Source organism: Dermacentor variabilis, chromosome 7 (assembly GCF_050947875.1).
Source record: "Dermacentor variabilis isolate Ectoservices chromosome 7, ASM5094787v1, whole genome shotgun sequence".
NCBI lineage: Eukaryota > Metazoa > Arthropoda > Arachnida > Ixodida > Ixodidae > Dermacentor > Dermacentor variabilis.
Window position 1 is genome coordinate 73,167,999 of NC_134574.1, and position 21,843 is coordinate 73,189,841.

The window sequence follows — 21,843 nt, forward strand, 5'->3', positions numbered from 1 at the left end:
AAAACATCAATCTTAGGCATCATGCAGCGACGAACTTAGTGCTTTTTTAAAAAACGTGGATGTGATTTCGTAGAGACCTGCGGATGACGAATATTTAATATTATCTATTATATTTGAATTTCCATGTATCGAGAAAGTGATACCCGGCATTGAAGGTAGAGACGGCGCAAGAAACGTAGGTAAAGAGCGTCTGGTTCTTTAGTGAACATTGAAGAAAAGGCTGTAATAAATGTGTTTGCAATGTCCAAGTCTGATAATATTTCCCCCTGCTCATTCGGTAAGGAGATAGTGCGTGATGGCAGCGGATTAATGATTTGCGAAAATTTCTCTGGATTTTCATTTATCACGTTAGCCAGGTCGAAACGAAAGAAAGTGTATTTGCGTGAGCGGATTGCTGATAGATAAATGTGTTCTGCTTCATAGTACTTGTTCTATGAGCGATCGTTCCGCTTTTGCTTAGCTTGTCGAAATTGGCGCTTTTTCTTATTCTCGAGTGTTTCCAGATTTTACGTGAACCATGGTTTATGGCGGTTAGCTTGAATCAATACTGTTGGTGCGTATTTTTCAGTTAAGAGTGCCCCTATTTCCTGAAAATGAGACCAATTTTCTTGAACAGATTGGTGTTCAAAGGCTGTTTTGAATTCCTCGTAGAACTCTTCTAATTCATTATTTATTGCCTGGTAATTGCCTTTATCGTAAACGCGGATTGTTTTTTTATGAGTATGGCGCGGGGTCGGGAATAAGGTGAATGCAGCATGAATTACTTTGTGGCCACTTATTTTGTTACAGTAAGTAAGAGACGATAGTGTTTCAGGATTTGAAGACAGTACTAGGTCTAGGATGTTGGCATTATCATGTGTGACATGCGTTGGTTCAGTTACCAATTGTGAAAGGTTATAATTCAGACAGACATTAACGAACTCTTTGGATTCAGTGCTACTGGTAGTTATTTGAGGGTTAGACTAATCAATATTTGGATAATTGAAGTCCCCGAATAGCAGAATGTCCGAGTTAGGGTATTTTTTAACTAGTTGGCTTAGGATGGTATTCAGTTTTCTCGGAAAATCTGCAGAACTGTTGGGGGGGGGGGGCGGTAGCATACACCTACAAGTAGTAGTTCAGGTTTGGCACGACATAGGATCCATAAAATTTCTAAGTCCGAGTTCATGTGAACGGTGGAAAACGATAGTCCTTCTATAATGGCCATAAGGACGCCCCCTCGTCTGCGTCTTTGCCGATCTTTGCAGATTAATTCAATGTTAGGCAAGTCTTCTAATATTTCAGTATCAGGAATGTCATCGGAGAGCCATGTTTCGGTTAGTATGAGCAGGTTGCCTTCGGATGATGAGACAAGATCTGATGTAGTATCACGTTCGGTAAGGATGCTTCGTATGTTAGTGTAGATAACTTAAAATGACGGAATTGAACGAGCGGCAGGTGTAGCGCAGTGAGGCAGTTTTTGACGGCGTGATAGCTACGTTTTTCTTGGACACTTTGAGATGAATTGTCAAAGACATATCGCATGGAGTTAATGGGCAATGTTTTGTGATGAAGTGAATAAGGCTTAGATTTGTTTCTTGCAAAGGCGATAAGATGCCTCCGCGCATTTAGGACCTGGTGGGTGTAGTCTTCGCTAATGCCGTAAGGAGTACCTTTTAACATACGGCCATTAGACAAAATCGCTTCTTTAGTTTTGAAGGAAATGAATTTAACAATAATTGGAGAGTTTCGACCTTGGGTGTGTCTGCCCAGTAGATGTGCACGTTAAATTAATTGAGGATCTAATGTGAAGTTCAGGTTCAGGTACGAAAGCAGGGAACGCGCGCGCCTTCTTCTCTAGCGTGGATGGCACCGGCGGAAGGAGCAAAGGGGCGTACTGCTCCTTCTGTGGCTGCTTCGTATGGCGCGCCGCACGCTGGAGCCCGCAACTTACTTTCATAGTGATTTGTTATTAGTACAGAGTCTAGGTGCACATACGGCTAATCGCTTCGTGAGCTCTCTGCTCTCGCCGCTTAGTTCGCATTGACGCGTGAGGCCGCACCAAGGTCAATTCGCTCGCTGCTGCTGCCACGTTTTCTTCCTCCAGCGTTTTCACAGCGAGTGTGAGGTCACCGAGTCACATCTGTTCATCCTTCCTTGAGCGCGCGTGACACCATGCTTCTTAATTTACTCAGTAATCAAATGTTTACAACCTTATGCGGCCGACAGACTGCTACGCTTAAAATGCATTGAAGGCTGGGCGAGTTGATACGGGTTGTTGATAGGAAACAAGTGAGACAGACGAGCGCAGACTAAAAACTGATTTATTGAAAACACGTAGTGAACCCTAATTGGGCAGAAAAGACAAATATTAAACCAAGCTAAAGTGATAGATTTGTGCTCAGTAATTCCTAAGGCATGAATATTATTGCGAACAGAGCCTTAATAATCGAGAAATTGAGGTGAATACAGGACGTGGTTGGAGATTCCCCGGCACGTTCAAGTCCTTTCCCGGTGATGAAAGCACTCCTTTGTTTAACTTTGGCACTAGTATTCTAGCATTCGTTGCAAAAAAGATCCTTGCATTGTATTGTAAGACGAAATTCAGTTCTATTTCATTTTTTATAAAAAACAACTAATTGAAGTTAAACTTGATAACGGTGCGGGTGGTCGAAAGGCTTCATTTTCGCTCTACTCCGCGCCTCCCACGCATACTTGTTTCACTAACTTCGTTATCGCATAGTGCTGCGTTGGTTTGGCTGGCTCGCCAAACTCGCTCAAACTGCAAGTAGCAGATAATTCATCTTCAGTGTGATGTGGCGGAAACCCCAAACGGTCTACCACAAAGCAGCTGCAGCAGCCACGCCACCGCTCTGTCTTGCCTCGGTGCCGCCTCCTGTCGGGCGCCGTTTAACTCACCGACGGCAGAAAATGGTGCTGATGGCGTGTGCAACGTCAGCGCTCCCCCGGTTCGCTGGCGGGAGATTTCAATTTCGAAAACATATCAGGACCTTGAAATGCTGTTTTCTCGTAAATTAGGTCTTGGCGCAAAATCAGCTTTACAAGGTTTCTGGAATGGTATTTAAACCATATCAACTTATCATTTGCGTTTAGTTTCCTTTTAAATAGTGTACAACCTGAGTGACGTGTCACTATCAATGTTAACAACGTAGCAAGAAAACCTTTAGGAAAAACATTTAGAAAGAGTAGAGGCCACTCTCTTTCTCCTGGTGTGGAAAACCTCTATTATCCTATGGCTGATGAATCTGATTTTTCTATAAATACATTCCGCGTCCTTGAAAACAGGCTTGCAGCCGCACTACGGCAGTGCACTGGAATATGTAAAGTTGGGCTGTTAAACCGGAGATGCTTACTTCGTATAGCTGTCTACTAATTTACTATTGCAATCGATGTTTCGCCTGTCGGGCGACACTGAGACTTCTTTAGCTGTTAGCTGATGACCGAAAGACTTGACGACGAAGTCGCTCAAGTTTTCTTAGCATATTTCTCTGCTGGCGAGGTCTTTCTCATGCGTCTCGTACCAGCCGTGCGCGGTTGTTTTTAGATAAACTATCACATTCGCCCGCATAAGCATATCATCCCACCGGTTCTGTTTGCTGACACGCTCAGGTCATGATATCCAATCCTCGACCTCCACGTCATCTGTGCCACAGAGGTTACCTGAATATTTAGGAAGCGACAAGGCGAGAGAAATCTGCGAACGGCTATTGCGCCGTAGGTTCCGGTGCGGTGCGTGCCTCAGTGGCCATCGCCGAGGAAACAACGTGGCGACCGCTTCGTAGTTCCCGGCCTGGGTGATGGTGATGGGCGGGAAGCGTACCTCACACCTCCGCCAGCAATGTAGCACAAGAAATGTACATGTACAAACATTTACAAGTAAGGGCAGCAGCACAAGCGTAACGGCAGCCAAGATGGCGACAAGAAAGTTCTACTACCTCTTCGTCATTAGGGCAGGCCTAATGCTGCTGTCTTCTGTCTCGCCACAATATTGATAAATTAATTATTTTAAAGTGCCATTCATTTATTAGCAAAATAAGAGGGCACACTGGATCCTTTAGAGCCATGTGACATGTTGGCTCCTTCAAGAGCAATTTTACCTTTGTTTTGAAGAAGCAGTAATGGTTATACTTACAGGCGCTTGTCCGGCCATAAGGCGTCTGCTGAAACTAAATCGCCCGTAGAAAGTTTGTTCATGACATGGTTAAAATAAAAAATTCAAATATCTGCATCACGGGTATGCTTTCGTATAAAGCAGATTCAAAGTTTGCATTGACATTGCTCACCAAAGTATGTGACAATATGAGGAACTTACGTTTGCATTTTCCTTCTTACAGCAGCACCGAAGCCCTGGAATCGAAAGTCGAAAGGACCTACATGCCCAACTGCCCTAATCGAATATGAGGCATACTGCGGAGTGGGAATTTTAAAATATTTTTACAATCGTACGTCGAAGAGATGCGAACACTTCCGCTGGAATGGCTGCCTCCACGACGGTGTTTATGACACGCGCATTGATTGTGCAAATCATTGCAACCCCGGTATGTTAAATACTCGCAAATACTTGCGTTATCATAATTGCTTTCTGTGCACATTTTCGCAACACTCTTGAATTTGTCGCTGCAGACGTCAACAAAATGACCCAGTGTGAGTACATTCCGGCAAAGTAAACGCATGCGATACAGATTGAAACTCCTGCCTGTGCAGCGTTTTTACGTGTATATATATGAACGTACACGGAGCACAGTATTATTCGCGACCAAGCGGGGACAACGGAAGTACATGTCAATGTGGAAGCCCTCGTCAGACGACACATCTTGGCGCGCTCACGATAACCTGCAGTTTTTTAAACTTTAACATACATACTATTCCTGCTGTGCCTGGGTCTTTTGCCTGTTCGGATCACGTCTGCACCTCCTGTGGGCCTGACACACACGCTTCAGTAGCCTGCCGCGTATACAGTTTAGTTCATTGGAGGCGCTATCGCCGTTTATTGGGAGAAATTCTCACACTTGGCTGCATCAGCCAGTTCATGAGCTGCACTGGCGGCTTCGGACATCTGCACAGAGGGTACTGAATATCATCCACAATGGCGTTCGAAGATCGAGCAAATTACGTTGAGTTCGGCGTTGATTGGCATTCTTCTGAAAGCACAAGTAGCGCGAAACGTACACATATGAGGTGAATGAAGCATAGAGGTCGCGTTCAATATCCGCTCTAAAAAAGCCGCGCCATGTAGGATAACACTGCATACTCCCTCACGCAGTAAAAAAAATAAATAAAAGGAAAACCCAACATCAAAGGATCCTCTACGTTGTGGTCGGATCTCTCTCATCACAGAGAAGGGGCGAACTTAAACCAATGTGTAATGAGTGGTGGCGAAGCTCGAGCTGACTTGTGTGTTAAAATATTGAAGAATGTTAATATTAAATTGGATACAGCCTTGGCCTTTAATTTTATCAACCGCCGTTTAATTGTGATGTCAAAGCATACAGTACGGCTTCGACAGATCTGCTACCGGACTCTGCACAATATTTGCACACAAATCAGCACACAAATAAAAAAAAACACTTGACGTCCAGGTGGTATGGTATTTAACAAATGAGGCACAAATAGCGCAAGAACACGCTATTCTTCCACTGATGCCGTTAGCGCTACATTGTATTTTGTTCTCCATTGAAGAAGTTTTATTTGCCAGCTAAAGCTTACCGTCCGGTATACTGAGCCAGTAATTCGAATTCAAATAGTATTCGCTCTAATTCTAAATGGTCGACTTTTATTAGAACAATGCCTACCTCGCACCTACTACTCATTCGAAGGACAGTTGGGCAACCTAACATTACAAACAGCAGTGGGTGCCTCACTTGCTGCTATTGTGGCATCCCTTAACTTTGAAGATATTACAGTACGCTCACCTGCAATTTCGCAAACAAATAAAGAAAGTTATTGTCGGCTACGTGAACGACTCGTTCCGAGAAGTGAAAAACACATAAACATGCGAGTGTGGGGTACACAATACTGTAACACGACTGAAGCCATTTGAATGTCCGAACTATGCGAGACACACGGCTCGTTTCCATTTTGCAGTTCTGTTAAGACGAACTCTGTCTTACCCTTTCCTTTGCATCAAAAAGATAAAACATCTCTCGATGTTGATTCACATTAGATTGGACTGCAATGGGACAAGTGATTGCCGACCTCCTTTGGAGATGAAATCTGCTGTGACATCAAAATTTTATGTTTCCATTATATTCACGCAACTTATGTTTACTTTCACGCTAATTGGTTGCATGTGGATGAAAACTAGAAATCTGCAAAATGCAGGATTTGGCGTACAGCTGCACAATGTTACATATGTGAAGGGGACATGACTGAAGATATATGCTGCTGAGGGCACGTGGAGACGCGGATTCACAGAGTATTTTATTGCAGTAAAAGCGCAACTGCTTATCGAGGGAAGGCTGTTTCCGCATGAGGTTACTGCCACAAAAGTGAGGAGAGCTGGCGCAGTGCAAAAAAAGCGAAGCAGAGCAAGACATCCGAGACGAGAGCTGATGCGTGTCCCCCACTATGTCCTTGAATTCCGCGCAATCCATTTCTTTACCTCGCAGTAGCAAACAACTCGCCCAACAACAACTACTATTCCTCCTTCACCACACTGCTAACCGGTGTCAGTCAAGCGCCAGACCATGTGCACTACATACACTGTTGCGGTGCGGTCAGCAGGCTGTCGTCTTCTCTAACTGGATTTTTTTTTATGTCCGCCTTCATAACTCGCCTTCCGAGTGCACTTGAAATATGTATCACTGCAGGAAGGCAAGGTTCTGATACAAGTAAACAGGTATAAAGGAAAAAGCTTGCTAGTATGTAAGAATGTGCGCCACTTTATATTGATGAAATTTTCTTCCCACGCTGTTTGCCTTCCGCGGAACTCGCAGGACCAGAGTGTGAAAATTCCACTTCACGTGTGGTGTAGAATACCTTTTTACTAAGGCTGGTACAGTCAACTTAAAACAGCTGTCCGCAATAAAAACAATGTCTACCCAAAGCATAATATTTGGTACTACTGAAAAGTAAACACCCAACGCGAAATAAAACTTACTAGTTCCGGACTGAAAGCGTTAGGAAAATTAGTAGTGTGACCGACCAGGAACAATTTTGTGTCTTTCGTTTAGTTTATTTGCTGCCCTGTGCTGTCGTTCTTAACAAATCTATGCCCTCTCGGAAATGTGATTTTATAGACGAAGAGGACACAAATATTCTGTTACGTGGTAGCTAAGTAGGCATCAGTACATTTATACCAAATACATTTAGAAATATGGGCTCATTACGCGCTAGCCAACATGGAGAATGTCAGAGAGGGTGAAATTTTCCCCATCGTCATCTGTTGCAGTGCCGCTGTCTTCGTCCCCTCTAATGTAGAAATAGTGTAGAGTAAAATAGTAATAGGTGCATTATTTCGCCGCATAAGCTTTTTGTGAAACGTTCACCTTTTCTTCGGGAAGTCTTCTCTTTACTTGGTAATATGTGAATTGAATCTGTGGTCCGAGTGATGCTTCTTGTGACGGAGAACGTTGCCGAATAAAAACCTTAGAAAACGCACGAACGAACAACCGCTTTGGGCAATGATCATCGAAAGCGCGTCGTTTTTGCATTGATTTGCTCAAGGTACTGCATGTAATTAACATTGTCATGGCTTCAGATGAAGATGCTTCAATCTGTGAGAAGAGTCGAGCAAACACTTGTGAAGCAAGTTCATCAACCCAAGCTATTAAAGATCAATACTTCTACAATATAACAAATGGTACTTGCGAGAAATATACCATCTGCAGTGGAGTAGGAGAATTCATGACGGAAAACTCTTTTAACTCGAAGACGCTCTGCATAATGCAATGCGGGTAAGTATCAGCTCAAATATGAGAGGCATGCCGTGTTTCCGTGAACTCTCGTGTTGAACAATACTTTTATACACTAGAAAGTCTGAATCCATAGTTGCTGATGCAATGGTCATCTGGGGGGGGGGGAGCGGGGCCATTGCGCAGTATCCTAGTCGAAAGAACACCTAGCACAAGGAGTTCTATAACCTGTAATATTTTGCTACAATAGCTACCTAATTCGCTTTTATTTAATTTAACTACCATCCTACATTGTTTCCTAAATTCTGTGCGAGCCGTATTTGTACGATAAACAACTGCGCGGCAATACCTTTTCTTCATCGTTTATATAAATCCCTCACATATACCATCATTCAAACTGAAGAACGGATTGCCAATCTCATCGAGATAGATTCGACGACAGATGTTTCTCTTGAATCATCTCTACAGTGCTGGGCGTTGAGGAGTCTTTGGAAAGCGCGCAGAACTTACGCAAATATAACATGCACCAGAAACCCCGACCGCTACCCTATATGCCGTTGATTCCGGCAAGCATGTGTCCAGCTAGCTTCCTCACTACCTCCTGCAATTTTATACCTGCTGCAGGAAGAGGACCTGTTCGATGAGTCTATAGTTGCTGCATCGAATAAATGCCACACTCTAAAAAGAAGTTCCGGGAACTCTCATCGAGGGAGCATTGTTTGTCCCATATTTACCTTCCTTTTCGAGAGTACATCGACCCCTTTTGAGAGAGAGTAGAATAACTCCCCCTGAAAGTGTTTTATTACTCCACTCCAAGGAAGTGCTGGTCCTCATCTGCAGGGGGCTAATACTCTCCCCACAAGGGTAATAGTACACCCCCAGACCGAGTGATTCTTCTCCTCCAAACTGAGTACTTCTGCTCCTCCAAACCCAGAACTTCTACGCCCCGTAAGATTGTGATTGTAGTCCTAACAGGGAGGCTGTGCACCTTTAGAACAGAGTGCTAGTACTCTTCCCAATAGTGTGAAAGCGCTCACGTTGTACCGCCATGGTCACGTTAGAAGGGATTCACAATACATACATTGGCTAATATTTGATTCCTTTATAAGCAGCTCCTGCACTTGTGCTTGGTGAACTGGGTGTAATCTGTACCCGCCGAGTTACTCAAAATCAGTCCCAATGCTAATAATAATTTTAGAAACATACTGACGCACACATAAATTTAGATCACAATAACGCCCATGAACTTTACAACACATCTTGTAATAAAACGTAAGTATATTCATACAGCTTTATCAATATTACAGTGCAGCAATATCCTTTATTTCCAATTGGCTCCGTCTTTTCAAAACTAAAGTATACAATGAAAAGTTAAACACAGAACAAACGCGCGCAAACTCGGAAAGTATTGACACTGCGATCGCAGAAAAATATGCGCCACATTACTGGCCAGTAAACGTATTTCTAGCACAAAATGCATGCACTTATATGGCAGAGGTTACCAATTGAGCTGTTAAACATGGAGCTGGTAACGTAAATAAATTGTGGAAGAAACTTTTTTGTGCCATATTTTAAGACAGCAGCTAATTTTTAACGTCCGGTGCATCGTATGGATGTTGCTGACTGAGAGTACAGTGCATTTAGAAATGAAGTAGATTCTGATGTGAGGCCGCAAGTCTAGCTTTGGTGGTAAATATTTCACATAAAGTTATTCATGCATGGGCAGCACCCCATTGTTGCTAAACGTGCCTTGCTTTCGTTCTGCTGCAATATCCCGCCCGGTTTAAAAGCGGTACAGAGGCTTATCATATTTCCTATTCGGTTGGCGTCCTCATGAAAGTTGTTTCCTGGTGCTGCTGGGATTCATTCGTTACACGTTCTCACAAATGAGCAAAATTAAATGTACAATATTATTTAGTATGTAACAAATGAGTATGAAACTGCAAGGAACATTGGCGTTAAAATCTTGCGTATCAAATGCCCTTTTCAATTCACATCACGCTTGTCCACATTACGCTCCAATCCACATTACGCTTGAAAAGCTTTTCAATCCACATTACGCTATGAAAGGCATACTTCTAGGAGCAGCTTGCATATTTACATGATCAATTATTGCGACTAGTTCAATTGCAATCTAACTAAAGCAAAGCATGGTTTCAGGGGAAAACCAAAAATCTCACGTGATAAATATAATGTATCAAAGGCGACGTAAGCATAAGTACAGGCAGAGCAGTGCACGAAAAGGACAAAGAAGCAAATCATCATTTAGGAAAGACACCATCCTGTTTTATATATCTCTTCGATGTTCGTGGATTTTGCATGTGCTATGCATATACTTGGACAATGAACCAACTACCGGAAACCAAATCTTTTTTTCCTAATGAAGGGGTTAAAGTAAGCTCAAGTAAGAAAAATTATCGCGCTTGACAGAATCGTATCTTCGTCTCAAAACAAATATATATATGTCTGGGAAAGCTAATACAGTGCTTCACTGTGCACTCTATATTAAATCGAGAAATTTACTATGAACAAAAATGCTTGAATTTTATTATGACTTATAAAAGTTACGTCTGCAAGAACTATCAGACTAAGGGGCTTTTTCTTGATATACACTATATGTTCACATTCGCCAATTGTTGAGCGAGTGCTCCATGCAGTTCTTTGCATTGAATACATACCTGCCTCCACTAGCATACTTGGCTGGCAAGTAGATGGCGTCACCCTAATCAAAATCTCAAATACCTGATAGAAGCACCCCTATGACTATTTCACAGAGGAAACCACACCTTTACGTGTTCCAAATTAGTTTTTCAATTGCAAACGACTCTGTTAGAACGTAAATTGTGCATCACGGTGCACACAATTGAAGGCGCTGCTCCCACTTCGGGAACTTCGAGTGGTTCTAATGAGCTGGTTTCGTGAGAATGCCCGCAAACGACAATGACTTCTGGAGTACTGTGCCCCCAATGCTTCCCCTTTCTGGAACATAAGAGGAAGCCATACTTCTAAAATTAGGTGTGAAGAACAGATAAAAGAAAAGGCATAAGATCTGTCTGCTTCAAGTCAGCCTATAAAATACAGAATCACAGTGGTTTGTATTTCCACCCGTGCATTGCGAGCTGTTAAATTTATGGCAGCAGCTGCTAACCAAGGATGAGGTGTTGCTTTTTATAGTGAGCACAGGCACCGGGCTTATTGCAAGTATGTATTATGTCACTAAGCAAATCTGCAATGGTATTGCACCACTCGTTTTTTTTTGTCACACGGATATATCTGTTAAGAGGCAAGACAAAAAGCGGTAACTTCTAAGAAAACTAATCAGCTTTGCTAAAAAAACGCACATTTCTAACTTTTCAATGACACTTCCTCCTATGTGTTTCTCTCCAGAAAGCATACTTAATCTTGACTTTCCCATCACAGACATTACAAAAAAAATACCATATTAGAAAGACACTAAAGTGACAAATGATTTCATCAGCATCAGTAAATTACCGTTCTAAAACACCAAAAACACCACTCTTACAACGATAAGACGTTTGGTAAGCCAGAAAAAGCGCAAGAACGAAATGTGGGTGGCAACCCCTACTTAAGTTCCCGCACCTGGGGGCTCTGACGTCTTGGATTTTATGGCATCTTCTAGGGCCTACTAATTATATATAGCGGTATAGATCGACTACATTGTGTTCTAAAGGAACCGAACATTAAACATGGCAACTTTCAGGAACCTTTATTCAGCCAACGCGGCCCAAATGCGAAAACATACTTTGGAATCCCTGACGTCACGCTGAAGTACCGGCGCTGGGGTTTCGGCGCGAAATTCAAATACTGATACTTGGACCTTCATTTTCTCATCTAATATTCAAACTATTTTTTAATAAATGACTGCCTGCAGGGTTCTCAAACATTGCTTCATTAGTCTAAACTGATTTATTGTTTCGCTTTAGTGTCCCTTTAAGATGACTGCCTAGAGCATGTAAGTAATTTCATCTTTGTGGGACATATTGTATAGTAAAAGTTTTGGTCACAATTAGTTAAATGGCCCATCCCATACAACGACATGCTAGTTTTCTGGTCCAAATTGCATAGCAGTGTACTTTAATTCTTGGGAGTGCGCTCCTTTGCATCCTGTGGAGTCGTGTTGGGCAGGCTCTTTGATATCGTTGTGTCTCTGCAGCTGTCTTCTTGCGTTATATAAAGCGGGCGCCTGAAAAATGTCGTGTGCAAAAGTCAGCACGAGGACATGGTGTAAAACAACATGAAGACAGTCAAGAAGCACAAGATAAATGCGTTAGCTCTTAGTCTCTTTATTGAAATTTTATGGAAATGCCTGCGAAACATCTAAATGACTGCAGTAGTTAACTGCTACACTAACTTCAACAGTTATATTTAAAGAAAAAAGAAAAAAACATTTCATTCACGTTGAGCATCAATGTTACATTACTCCTACTAATAAATAGAATAATGGTCATTGTCACATGCCATATGTCTGTGATTAGTCTGCTGTGTCACAAACACCACTTGTGACACATCCTAAGCACGTGCCCAGTGTGCCCCCCGCACCATCTCACGTTGTGCCACTGCTCAAGCCATATTTTGAGGATCATATCTGCAAACATGATGCTCAGTAGGGATAAAAATATGGTCCTGCAGTTCAATGGATATGACTGGACGTGCCTATAATAAAGGGCAACAAGGCTTTTTATGAAAAACTTACTCACATTTCAAGACTAACAACTCTTCCTTGAAGACTAACAAACTACCTTTAGCGCTACAATTTTTTTTGGGAGGGGGGTGAGGGGGCTCTCATTAGAAAGCCAGCGCGAGGCATGTGGGTAGGGACAGTTTAGGTCCATTTATTATATCTCAAATTCCTGAAAGCATGCTTGAAATATCCTCGGTATACGGGTTTTGATGATCGAGGCAGGTGGCACGGCATTGCATTTCTCAATTGTTCTAACATTGTGGTTTCGGAGTCTCCCGTACGCAAGCGGCCACGAGAGCGTCAAGATACATGATATATTTTCCGCGGAATTGAACAGCACTTAAAAGTTGTGGGAAAGAAAAAGAAAATAAGAAAATGAAAAACTTTCAGTGCTTACCGCGGATTCACTAGCCGCGTCCGGAGAGAGGTACAACAAACAGTTCACGGTCTCGGCTTCCTGTTTCATGCATCGGAGAAGTCTTTCCGAACGAGACAGAACTGGTACTCCTTACTGAAAGGCATGAAGTTATTTTCATTTGTGAGCTGCGCAATGGAGTTCATTTTCGACAGACTGGCCTATTGCTGCAGTTTGAAATCTAGCATTTTACATTCTTGAAGGCATATAAAAGTTGCAGTTAGACCTTAGTTATTATTTTGTTAGACCAACTCTTTGTTATGTTTATAATAGACGACGGGTAACACATTATTGAGGCAACGTCTCATTTTGATACTTTATTCCTCCACTAAAAATATTAAAGCGATAAGTACATTACAGTCTGTCATGCAGTAGCAAACTGCACGGATTACGCTTGTAACCTGCAGAGGAAAAGCGATTTAACTGCTCATACGACATAATTCTGAAGTGCCAACTCATCTTAGCAAATGTACAGGCATGTCCAAAAGAGTAAGCCTACGCAAAACGCCCCTGAAACTGTAATTCCACACAGTAGCCGTTTTAATAAATTCCGATGCATAACTCGTCGCTTGACAACTCACTGAGTTCGCACACATAAGTAATTTTCATATTCGCACCGCGCTCGAAAACCGCAACACGAGAAACAAAACGAGACATGAAATCCCACCATTTCAAAACACGAGCAAAAACAGCTGTCTTATTCAGCCTAAAATATTAATTACTGATGCGTTTCTCAGAAGAGCAGAGTGAAAAGAACATTTCAGTCTCTCCTTGCTGACGGAGTGAACAATGCATTTAACTACACTCGACATTTTGCGAAAGTAAAACAATGCTTTGAAGAGTAAATTGGCCCTTTCACTCCTGCGATACACTCCCTTGTTCTTAGAGTGCATAAGAACGCCACACTTCACCCTGTGCCCCCGCGAAATAGGTTTACTTCTTTAGGCACCTATTCGGCTCTGCACTGCTAAGCAATATTTTACTACGAAAGCAGTTATACCTTCTAAGAGGGTTTGAGATGTCATTATTACTACACAATAAGCTGACGAGGACGTTTGCGGCCGTCCTTATGATAGCACCGCTGAATCAGCAGATCGCACCAAGCAACTGCAATCACGAGATATATTAAGTCACGTAGCTTTCAGTTACAGGCTACATGCTAAATCTCAAGAGAGAGAGAGAGGGCTCTTTATTGGAAAAACAGAGAATTTTGCCGGCGCGTATATAACTGCTGGCATGCTACTCTGTATAGGGATGGGGAATGGGATTAAAAGATTCCAGAAAAGAGTTCGAGAAAAAAAGGATAAAAGTAAATATGAAATGTCCGAGTGGACCTGATACTAATATTTACAGGTGACATGGCGGGTAAACTTAAGCTTTTGTATAGGAAAGATGCAATTTTTAAAGCTTTCCTAATTGACCAATTTCTGTCAGGTAATTGAACAATAAATCCAAAACCCGTCGCTGGTTTGAAGGGCCGGGCATTGGACCTAAGATGCTCGGTAACGTTAACGGTTCGTGGCAAATCATGTCCATTTGGTGCTCAAAAAATTGTCTCTCGTCGCGGTACGCGGGGCATTCTAGTAATATGTGCTCAATTGTCTCTAAGTTGCGACAGTTATCACAGTATGGGTTAGTGGTAAGTCCTATGCTGTACAGATAATTGTTCGTGTATGCCACATTCAGTCGAAGACGATGGTACAATGTCTCTAAGTGTCGAGGAAGTGGTCGTGGAATTTTCGGTCTCATTTCTGGGTCAATGTAACGTAGGAAGTTATCTTGGTGAAGCGGCAGATTCAAGATGCGGTCTTTTTCTTGATAAACATGTTTGCCCAACTGCTGGCCTGCTTGCAGGCATCATCGTTGCTATCACCGCGTCGTCAGGAAGACGTCTTGTCGGTGGCTTTACCCTCGTCTCTGGACAATTAAATCGCAGAGTTCGCCCTACACCACTAGCAAATTTATTTCGTTGCATGCACTCCAAGACCCGGCAAACCAGCCTGTACGGCACATCACTTCCACCCACAAGCGGCCAGTAAGCGCTCCTGCTCTGCTTAATAAGATAATATATCACGATAAAATACCTGCCCTCGGCTCACCAGTAACAGAAAAGCATACAAAGCTGCTGTTGTTGCTGCATCTGATAAATGGCAGCACATTAGGAGGTTCAACGTCCGCAAACGCGCATACGCGCCCCAGTGGCTCATAAGACCGGTTTGGTTGGTGTTCCATCGGCACGGTATTGCACTGCACCACCATTGTGCTTGGAAGTCATATTTATGGTAAATGTTACTACAGAATGCTCCTGAGGCAGTTAAAAAATATTAGAGAATTAAAAGCAGCATTCGGCTCCTTACGTAAGTTAAAGGCAACCAATTTGCATTTTGATAAGGTGTGTGCCCATTGAACATCGTTTGTTTAGCGTACGGGTGCGCAAACTTTAAGGAAGCATAATAAGGCAGGGCGCCTTCTGGTGCCTCCTGCGAAAGATGTCCAAGCCAAGAAAATTCATTAACATCCTGTTGCTTCTCTTGAGACACTCTTCAGGCTTCATTTGAGAAAGTGGAGGCACTAGGTGCTCGTATCGTGATAATCAGGATGTTTCGGTGGAAGTTTGAGCTTATTTCAACACTTAGCAATTAGTTGTATGGAGAACGCAGCCACCAAATCAATTTGCTCTAAAGCGGGAGCCACAGGCACCGCAATGTTTGAGAACGGCAATTTATAGCGTACCTAAACATTACCTGTGGCAGAATCGTCAATTTGTGCATATTAACATGTGTAGAAAGTCCATACAAACCCAGTACCGCGCGGAACATGCGCCTTGAGGACAATGGTTTGTTTTGTGTTCCCACATGCGGTGCATACGTTTCCTTGAGTGCGCCATTTTAAAACTGGCTATTTAGCTTGGAAGTATGTGCAAGGTTTTGGGTGCTACACGGATCATCAGAGAGGTGTGCGTTTGGGATGTCAGGATCTACAAGTATTGCTGTAGCAAACGAGGACGACGTTGTTACATATCAAAGATGTGAGAACTTGCTACTATAGCAGTAAATAGGTTCAGTGCGTGAAAGAATGAAGGATTTGCCGACATTACTTTACGGGCGCTGCGCACATGAATTGGGAATGTCTCGGAATGCGTGTAAAAATAAATCAGTACTTTAGAGTGAGTGAGTGAGTAAAGACTTTATTAGAAAACAAGGTATTGACGGATGCCCTTGTTGTTAGGCAGCCACGAACGCCTGTACCCGGGCGGCTTCTTCAGCTCTTTTGATGACCTTGGCCTGCAGCTCAGGGTCGGAGATGAGCAACACGGCCTCCCACTGCTCAGTATTACTTATTTCTCGATTTGGGTGATTTTCTGCTGGGCACGACCACATCATACGGAACAGATCCGCTTTTTTCTGACAATCGTTACATGTATTAGTGTATTGGTCCGGTTAGTAGAGGTGATAGGCTACGGAGTTGGGGTAGATGTTTGTCTGAAGTCGGCTCCAAGCTACGTCTTGTCGCTTGTTGAGCGATTTAAGTGCTGGCGGGTACACAGCCCTGGCTAACCTCTAGTGCTGAGTTATTTCCTGGTAAGTGACCATGCGATACCTCACTGATCCTAGCGTGAGCCGTCCGGGGGCTCGGTTGGCAAGTCCTCGAGCGGCTTTGTGGGCGGCAGCGTTGCCGGGTAGTGAGGAGTGTGCTGGTGCCCAAATCATTTGGATTGGTCGTGGGTGTTGGTTGGTGTCTAGTATGTGTTTTACGGGAGCCTAGATCCGACCTTCTGCAAAATTGCGTACTGCTGCTCTGGAATCGCTAATAATGCAATGACAATGTATGGAGGCTGTTGCCAGAGCCATAGCCGCCTCTTCCGCTTTTTCAGAGCTTCTGGTGCAGATTGAACCACCAGCGCGTATTTCACCTGAGGAGTCCACCACTGCAAGGGACATACAGTTGCGTTCTATGTATTCTGCTGCGTCGACATAGACTACGTCTTCGAAGGCGTGGAATTTCTGATATAGGGCTTTGGACCACTCGGCCCTCCTTTCCTTGTGGAATTCGGGGTGCATGTTTTTAGGGAGTGGATTAATTTTCAGATGGCGCCTCTGATTGTGGGGAATGTCTACTTTAGTGCTTTGCATCGACTAGTAGTTGAAAACTAAAAGTAACGTTCACTAGCCCGCCAAGAAAAAGATAATGTGTCAGTAAGCAAAGTAATCAGTAGTAATACGTAAAAAATATTAAAACCTCCGGAGGATATGTGCATGCTGCAGCACATAAATCAGATAGCCTTAATTGCGTGCTGCTTGCCTATATTTGAAACGGCTTACCTATATTCTTGGTGACAAGGGCATGTAATCGATGTATTGCGCGAGTATTTTCAGAGACGAAACAAGATGAAAGCGCTCTAGTCCGAGCAATTAGCTCGGACTAGAGCGCTTTGATTAGCGATGAAGCAGAAAATAGTGGCTACAATAAAAGACGCGAAACCATAAGCGTGAAGTTAAAGCTTTGTAGCTGATTCTATAGCAGGAATGAAGGGACTGAAATGAGCCTAAGTCCTTTGTTAAGCCGCATTTATCGAAAATTCTCGGCAGCGATGTATTAAGGGAAGAACTTAAAAAAGAAGTTATACATGTCGCACCTAACCGGCTGTGCTAATGACTCAAACCAAAATATTTTGTGAGAATAGCTTCGACTACAGTGAAAGTACCTCGTGATATCACCCCAAAATATCTGCTTTCTTTTCTCTATAGCGGATTTTCACTGGACCACACAAGGAGTGGACGTAAGTTTGATGCTTATGTCCATGCTGCATCATGCTGAATCACTGCTCAATGCTGCTGAACATGCTGAATCACTGTATGGTTTTGCTGGTAGAAACAGTAAGACACTGATAAGGCAGTGTCAAAAACGTTTTTCCCCTTGACAGCTTTTGTTAATTTGGGTTTACATAAATACGTTAAAAGTTCGGGACCAGTTGAGAGTCCTCCTATTGAAAGCAATGGGTCTAACTGACCAAATCAACAAATTTGAACGAAGAGACGATGTAAAAAGTATTGTTTAAAAACTCAATCAAAGCAACATTGCGAAAGAAGCACCTCTATTCTGCCGTCGTCAGAGTTAGGAAGCGGGTGGCAGTGATACCCTCAACCTCGTGCGGAGCAGAAAAGCGTCATAACCGATAACCCACTGTGGCATTCAATAATAATTAACCTTTCACAGTTTATCCTTGTTGAAAATAAACACAATGTTTACGAAGTCAGTTTGTACAGGATAATGTTGTGTTGGGAATTTCTCGGTAGTGAATGTGCAATTCCCAATCTGCAAATGAAGCCCTAGAAGATCAGACAAAAAGGACATGTGCTGTGCATGTGTTTCAAACATTAATTTCTTCGGTTTCACTTTCTGTTGGAGTACAAAGTGTTGTATAGATTTGAGGGGCGGGGGAGCTTGGCGATAAACTGTTTGCAGTTGAGGTCACCAACGTTACACGAGCAGCACGCCACGCATTGGTTTTTGCATTCAACAATCACTCTAGTACATTTCCAGGAGCGGGTGTCTAACTGCCAAAGAGTAGGGAGCGCCAGGAAGTGATAGTTAGCTTTTGGGGCAGGTATGTGCAGGCCTTCTGGCTCTGAAGTGCAATAAGCGTTTTATGACGTTGATCTTATAAGGTGTAGAGCCATACGTGAGTTCGTGGTCACCGAAGCATTACTTAAGCATTGTGAATAGTGCGTACTTTATTGCTATACTTGCAGAAGTTATTCAGATACCTACCATTAGTATTAAACGAGAGTAAAGGGGGTTAACCTAGGGGCCCGATTTTTATTAGTCATATCATGAGAAGCCAACAAACACTTATACGAAAGACAACGTAGGGGAAATTACTTGTACTTAATAAATGAAGTAAAGAAACGATACATTAATGGAAATTAGAGTGGATAAAAAAACAACTTGCCGCAGTTGGGAACCGAGCCCACAACCTTCACATGTCGCGTGCGATGCTCTACAATTGAGCTACCGCGGCGTTCTCTCTATACGCTTTTTGGGGTATTTATGTGTCCTAGTAGAACCTTGGCAGTGTTAGCCAGCGCCACCACTCAGAGACCTTGGCAGCTGACTTGGAAATTCCTTTTTGCCGCAGGCGCCATGAGAACGTGATCTTTTTGGCTGAAGGCAACTGGTCAATAAACCCACGCATGCTACCTGAAGGCATCAATGTTGCCCGATTCGAGACCCTCGTTATGTAATAAACGAGAAGAAAGGGGGTTAACCGAGGAGCCCGATTTTTATTAGTCATATCATGACAAGCCAACAAACACTGACACCAAGGACACCATAGGGGAACTTACTTGTGCTTAACCCACAGCCGCCGCATGCGAAGGTTGTGGGTTGGGTTCCCACCTGCGCCAATTTGTTTTTTCATCCACTTTAATTTCCATTAATGTATCATTTCTTCACTTCATTTATTAAGCACGAGTAAGTTCCCCTATGTTGTCCTTGGTGTCAGTGTTTGTTGGCTTCTCATGATTAGTCATTAGTTATTTCATAAGCTGAGGTCATGTGATAATTATTTCTGACATCTGATGAATCAGATCTTTCGTGCAATATTTGGGAACAAACTTGCCCATTAGTTTAACGTAGATTTACTTCAATTAGGAACCTGCATAGCATGACTAGAGTCCCTAAAGAATTTCAAGAAGGATGATAGCGAGCACGTAGGCAGCTGTTCGTAAGCTTCGCTTTCGGGACAGGGAGTTAATCTGTAGGTTCAAACAAATACTGCATGTATGACAATCATGGTGTGAATTTTTTTACTTGGTAAAGTAACTCCTTCAATAACAACCTAATAGTTATCTCTCCTACTACATTCACTGTCGATGTTCACTTTTGCCTGATAATTTTCATGTCTTTTTCAATAAGAAACTTACAACTCGTGTGGATGAAGTTGGTGTGATGAGTGCTGCTGTTTTTTTTGACGTCTTCTTGTTCCCTAATTTTTTCTCATTTGCTAACACAATTTCGCCACTGTTTCCTTTAGGAAGTGATGGACGCCAACTTCTTGGTGTGAGTATGTTTTATTTTGTGTAAGATGCCAGTAATGTTCCTCCCGCTGATCTATATAACTATAAAGTCGCAAGAACACACTATCTGAAGACTTTTTTCCATATGTTAGTTCAGACGCTGGCTCGTATAGTTCGATCAGCTGAAGAAAATGAGCACACAAATATTTCCTGCGTTTCAGTTCACAAGAGGAAGAATAAAATGAGACAGGATTTTGTTGGCAACCTTATTATACTACACTTTAGTCAGAAGCGACATAAATGCCGAAAAATTTACCCCGCCATAGAAGAAAGGGCAATAAGTTTGACCCCTGTGGCAAAGTAATGTGCTACTAGTGCAACCAAATTGGAGAGGGGTCATTATGTTTTTCAGACGATATTTTAGTCATATATGGTACGTACAGCTTTCTGAGATGTGCAGAAGAGGATTAAAAGACTCTCGGAATACCACATAACGGTTTCCTTTCTAGACCTTGCCGTCGCTGTTGTGGTTTTAGTCCTTAGACCTGCTCTACAAATACTCTCAGGAAATGTATTTCCGCTTACTGCTGTCGGCATGTAAATTTTATCGGGGTGCCGGGGCAATGTAACACGAAAGGTCAATGTACATTTATAGTGCGCTGGAGATGGCCAAAGGTTCGGTTTCAGCATCACTGACCGCTTTTTGCGTGATATTCTCGTGGCCCCATTTCCACGGTCTCTTTAATGGCACCAACACTATCGAGAACGATGACCACAGCGACTAACTTGAAGGAACAGTAATGAGAAGCACTAAATCAGATTACATTGATAAAACATTCTCCACTCACCCTACTTTTTCTCATTTGGAGTTAAGAGGCTTAATATTAGAGGTGAAAATTCATATCATTGTTTTTTTTTCCTAAATATTGCGGCGTAAGTGAGTGAAAGGTCACTTATTGCAAAGTGCCTCTGTCCATTTCAACCACCGTGCTTCAGTAAAAAATTACGAAAACTACGAATGTTCAGCCTATGGCGCTTTTTTAAATTACGAGATAGTCAAAGTTAACCCACAAAAATTTTACTAGACCCGAGCAGACGGCGTCAACTTCCCTGACTTTACGGCGGCTGGCGCATGAGATTCGAAACAGCGTCGCTACCCGTATTTTGTTTTTGCGTCTTGTCTCACTTGACAAGCACCTGCTTGACGTAACGGCAGCTTTTTTGGCACTGGAGAAATGTTGCTTACTAATACGGATCAGATGGTCCTCTCTTTAGTGTAATTGCAACATGCTGCAGCTTCACAGCAGGTAAAACAACTCGGACCAGAACAAGGCAGCCAAAGCACTTTTTAAGGAGTACAAGGCATGAAGATAGGGACTTGAAATCGTCGATATGGTGTACCAGGGGACCTCGCTAGAACAAACGTATTGGTCGTTGCTTCTCCCTGACGACCCCAAGGCGACAAGAAAAGTTGTGGTCATAACCAGTGCAAAATTGTCTTGTTGAAATACTGACTCCAGCGACATCCCTGTTACGACAAAGTTGACGAAGTGGGACCAAATTTTGATTCCCAAGGACGTCTTTTTTGCCTAAAGAGCGTAGTGCGTAAGTGGACTGGGTGTTGAACGTGCGAGCGAGAACACCAGAACGTATGAAACAAGCCGGACGACCGCCAGCTCGCCGGAAACTTACGATGCACTGAGCCTGCTCGAACGTCATTCTAGGCTTATGTATATCGCACACGTGCAGGATATTTTAGGTCTTTACCACAGGCTTAGCGCGGTGCTAAACATGAAAATATGAACCACGAGGTGGGCCAATGAAGCAAAACGATTGCATGTATTCAGAAAAGGG

At 42.9% G+C, this 21,843-nt stretch overlaps 1 protein-coding gene across 2 annotated transcripts in view; it reads left to right on the top strand.

Moving 5' to 3' along the window:
- Positions 1 to 21,843, top strand: part of LOC142586840 (uncharacterized) — a 74,264-nt gene that overhangs the window by 17,541 nt on the left and 34,880 nt on the right. The window contains exons 2-5 of one of the 2 annotated variants that reach the window (XM_075697707.1): positions 4,335 to 4,538; positions 7,700 to 7,895; positions 17,719 to 17,750; positions 20,007 to 20,032. In XM_075697707.1, the coding sequence (XP_075553822.1) occupies positions 4,335 to 4,538; positions 7,700 to 7,895; positions 17,719 to 17,750; positions 20,007 to 20,032 (458 nt within the window). The remainder of the gene's footprint in view (positions 1 to 4,334; positions 4,539 to 7,699; positions 7,896 to 17,718; positions 17,751 to 20,006; positions 20,033 to 21,843) is intronic. The other variant, XM_075697708.1, reaches the window with a different exon arrangement.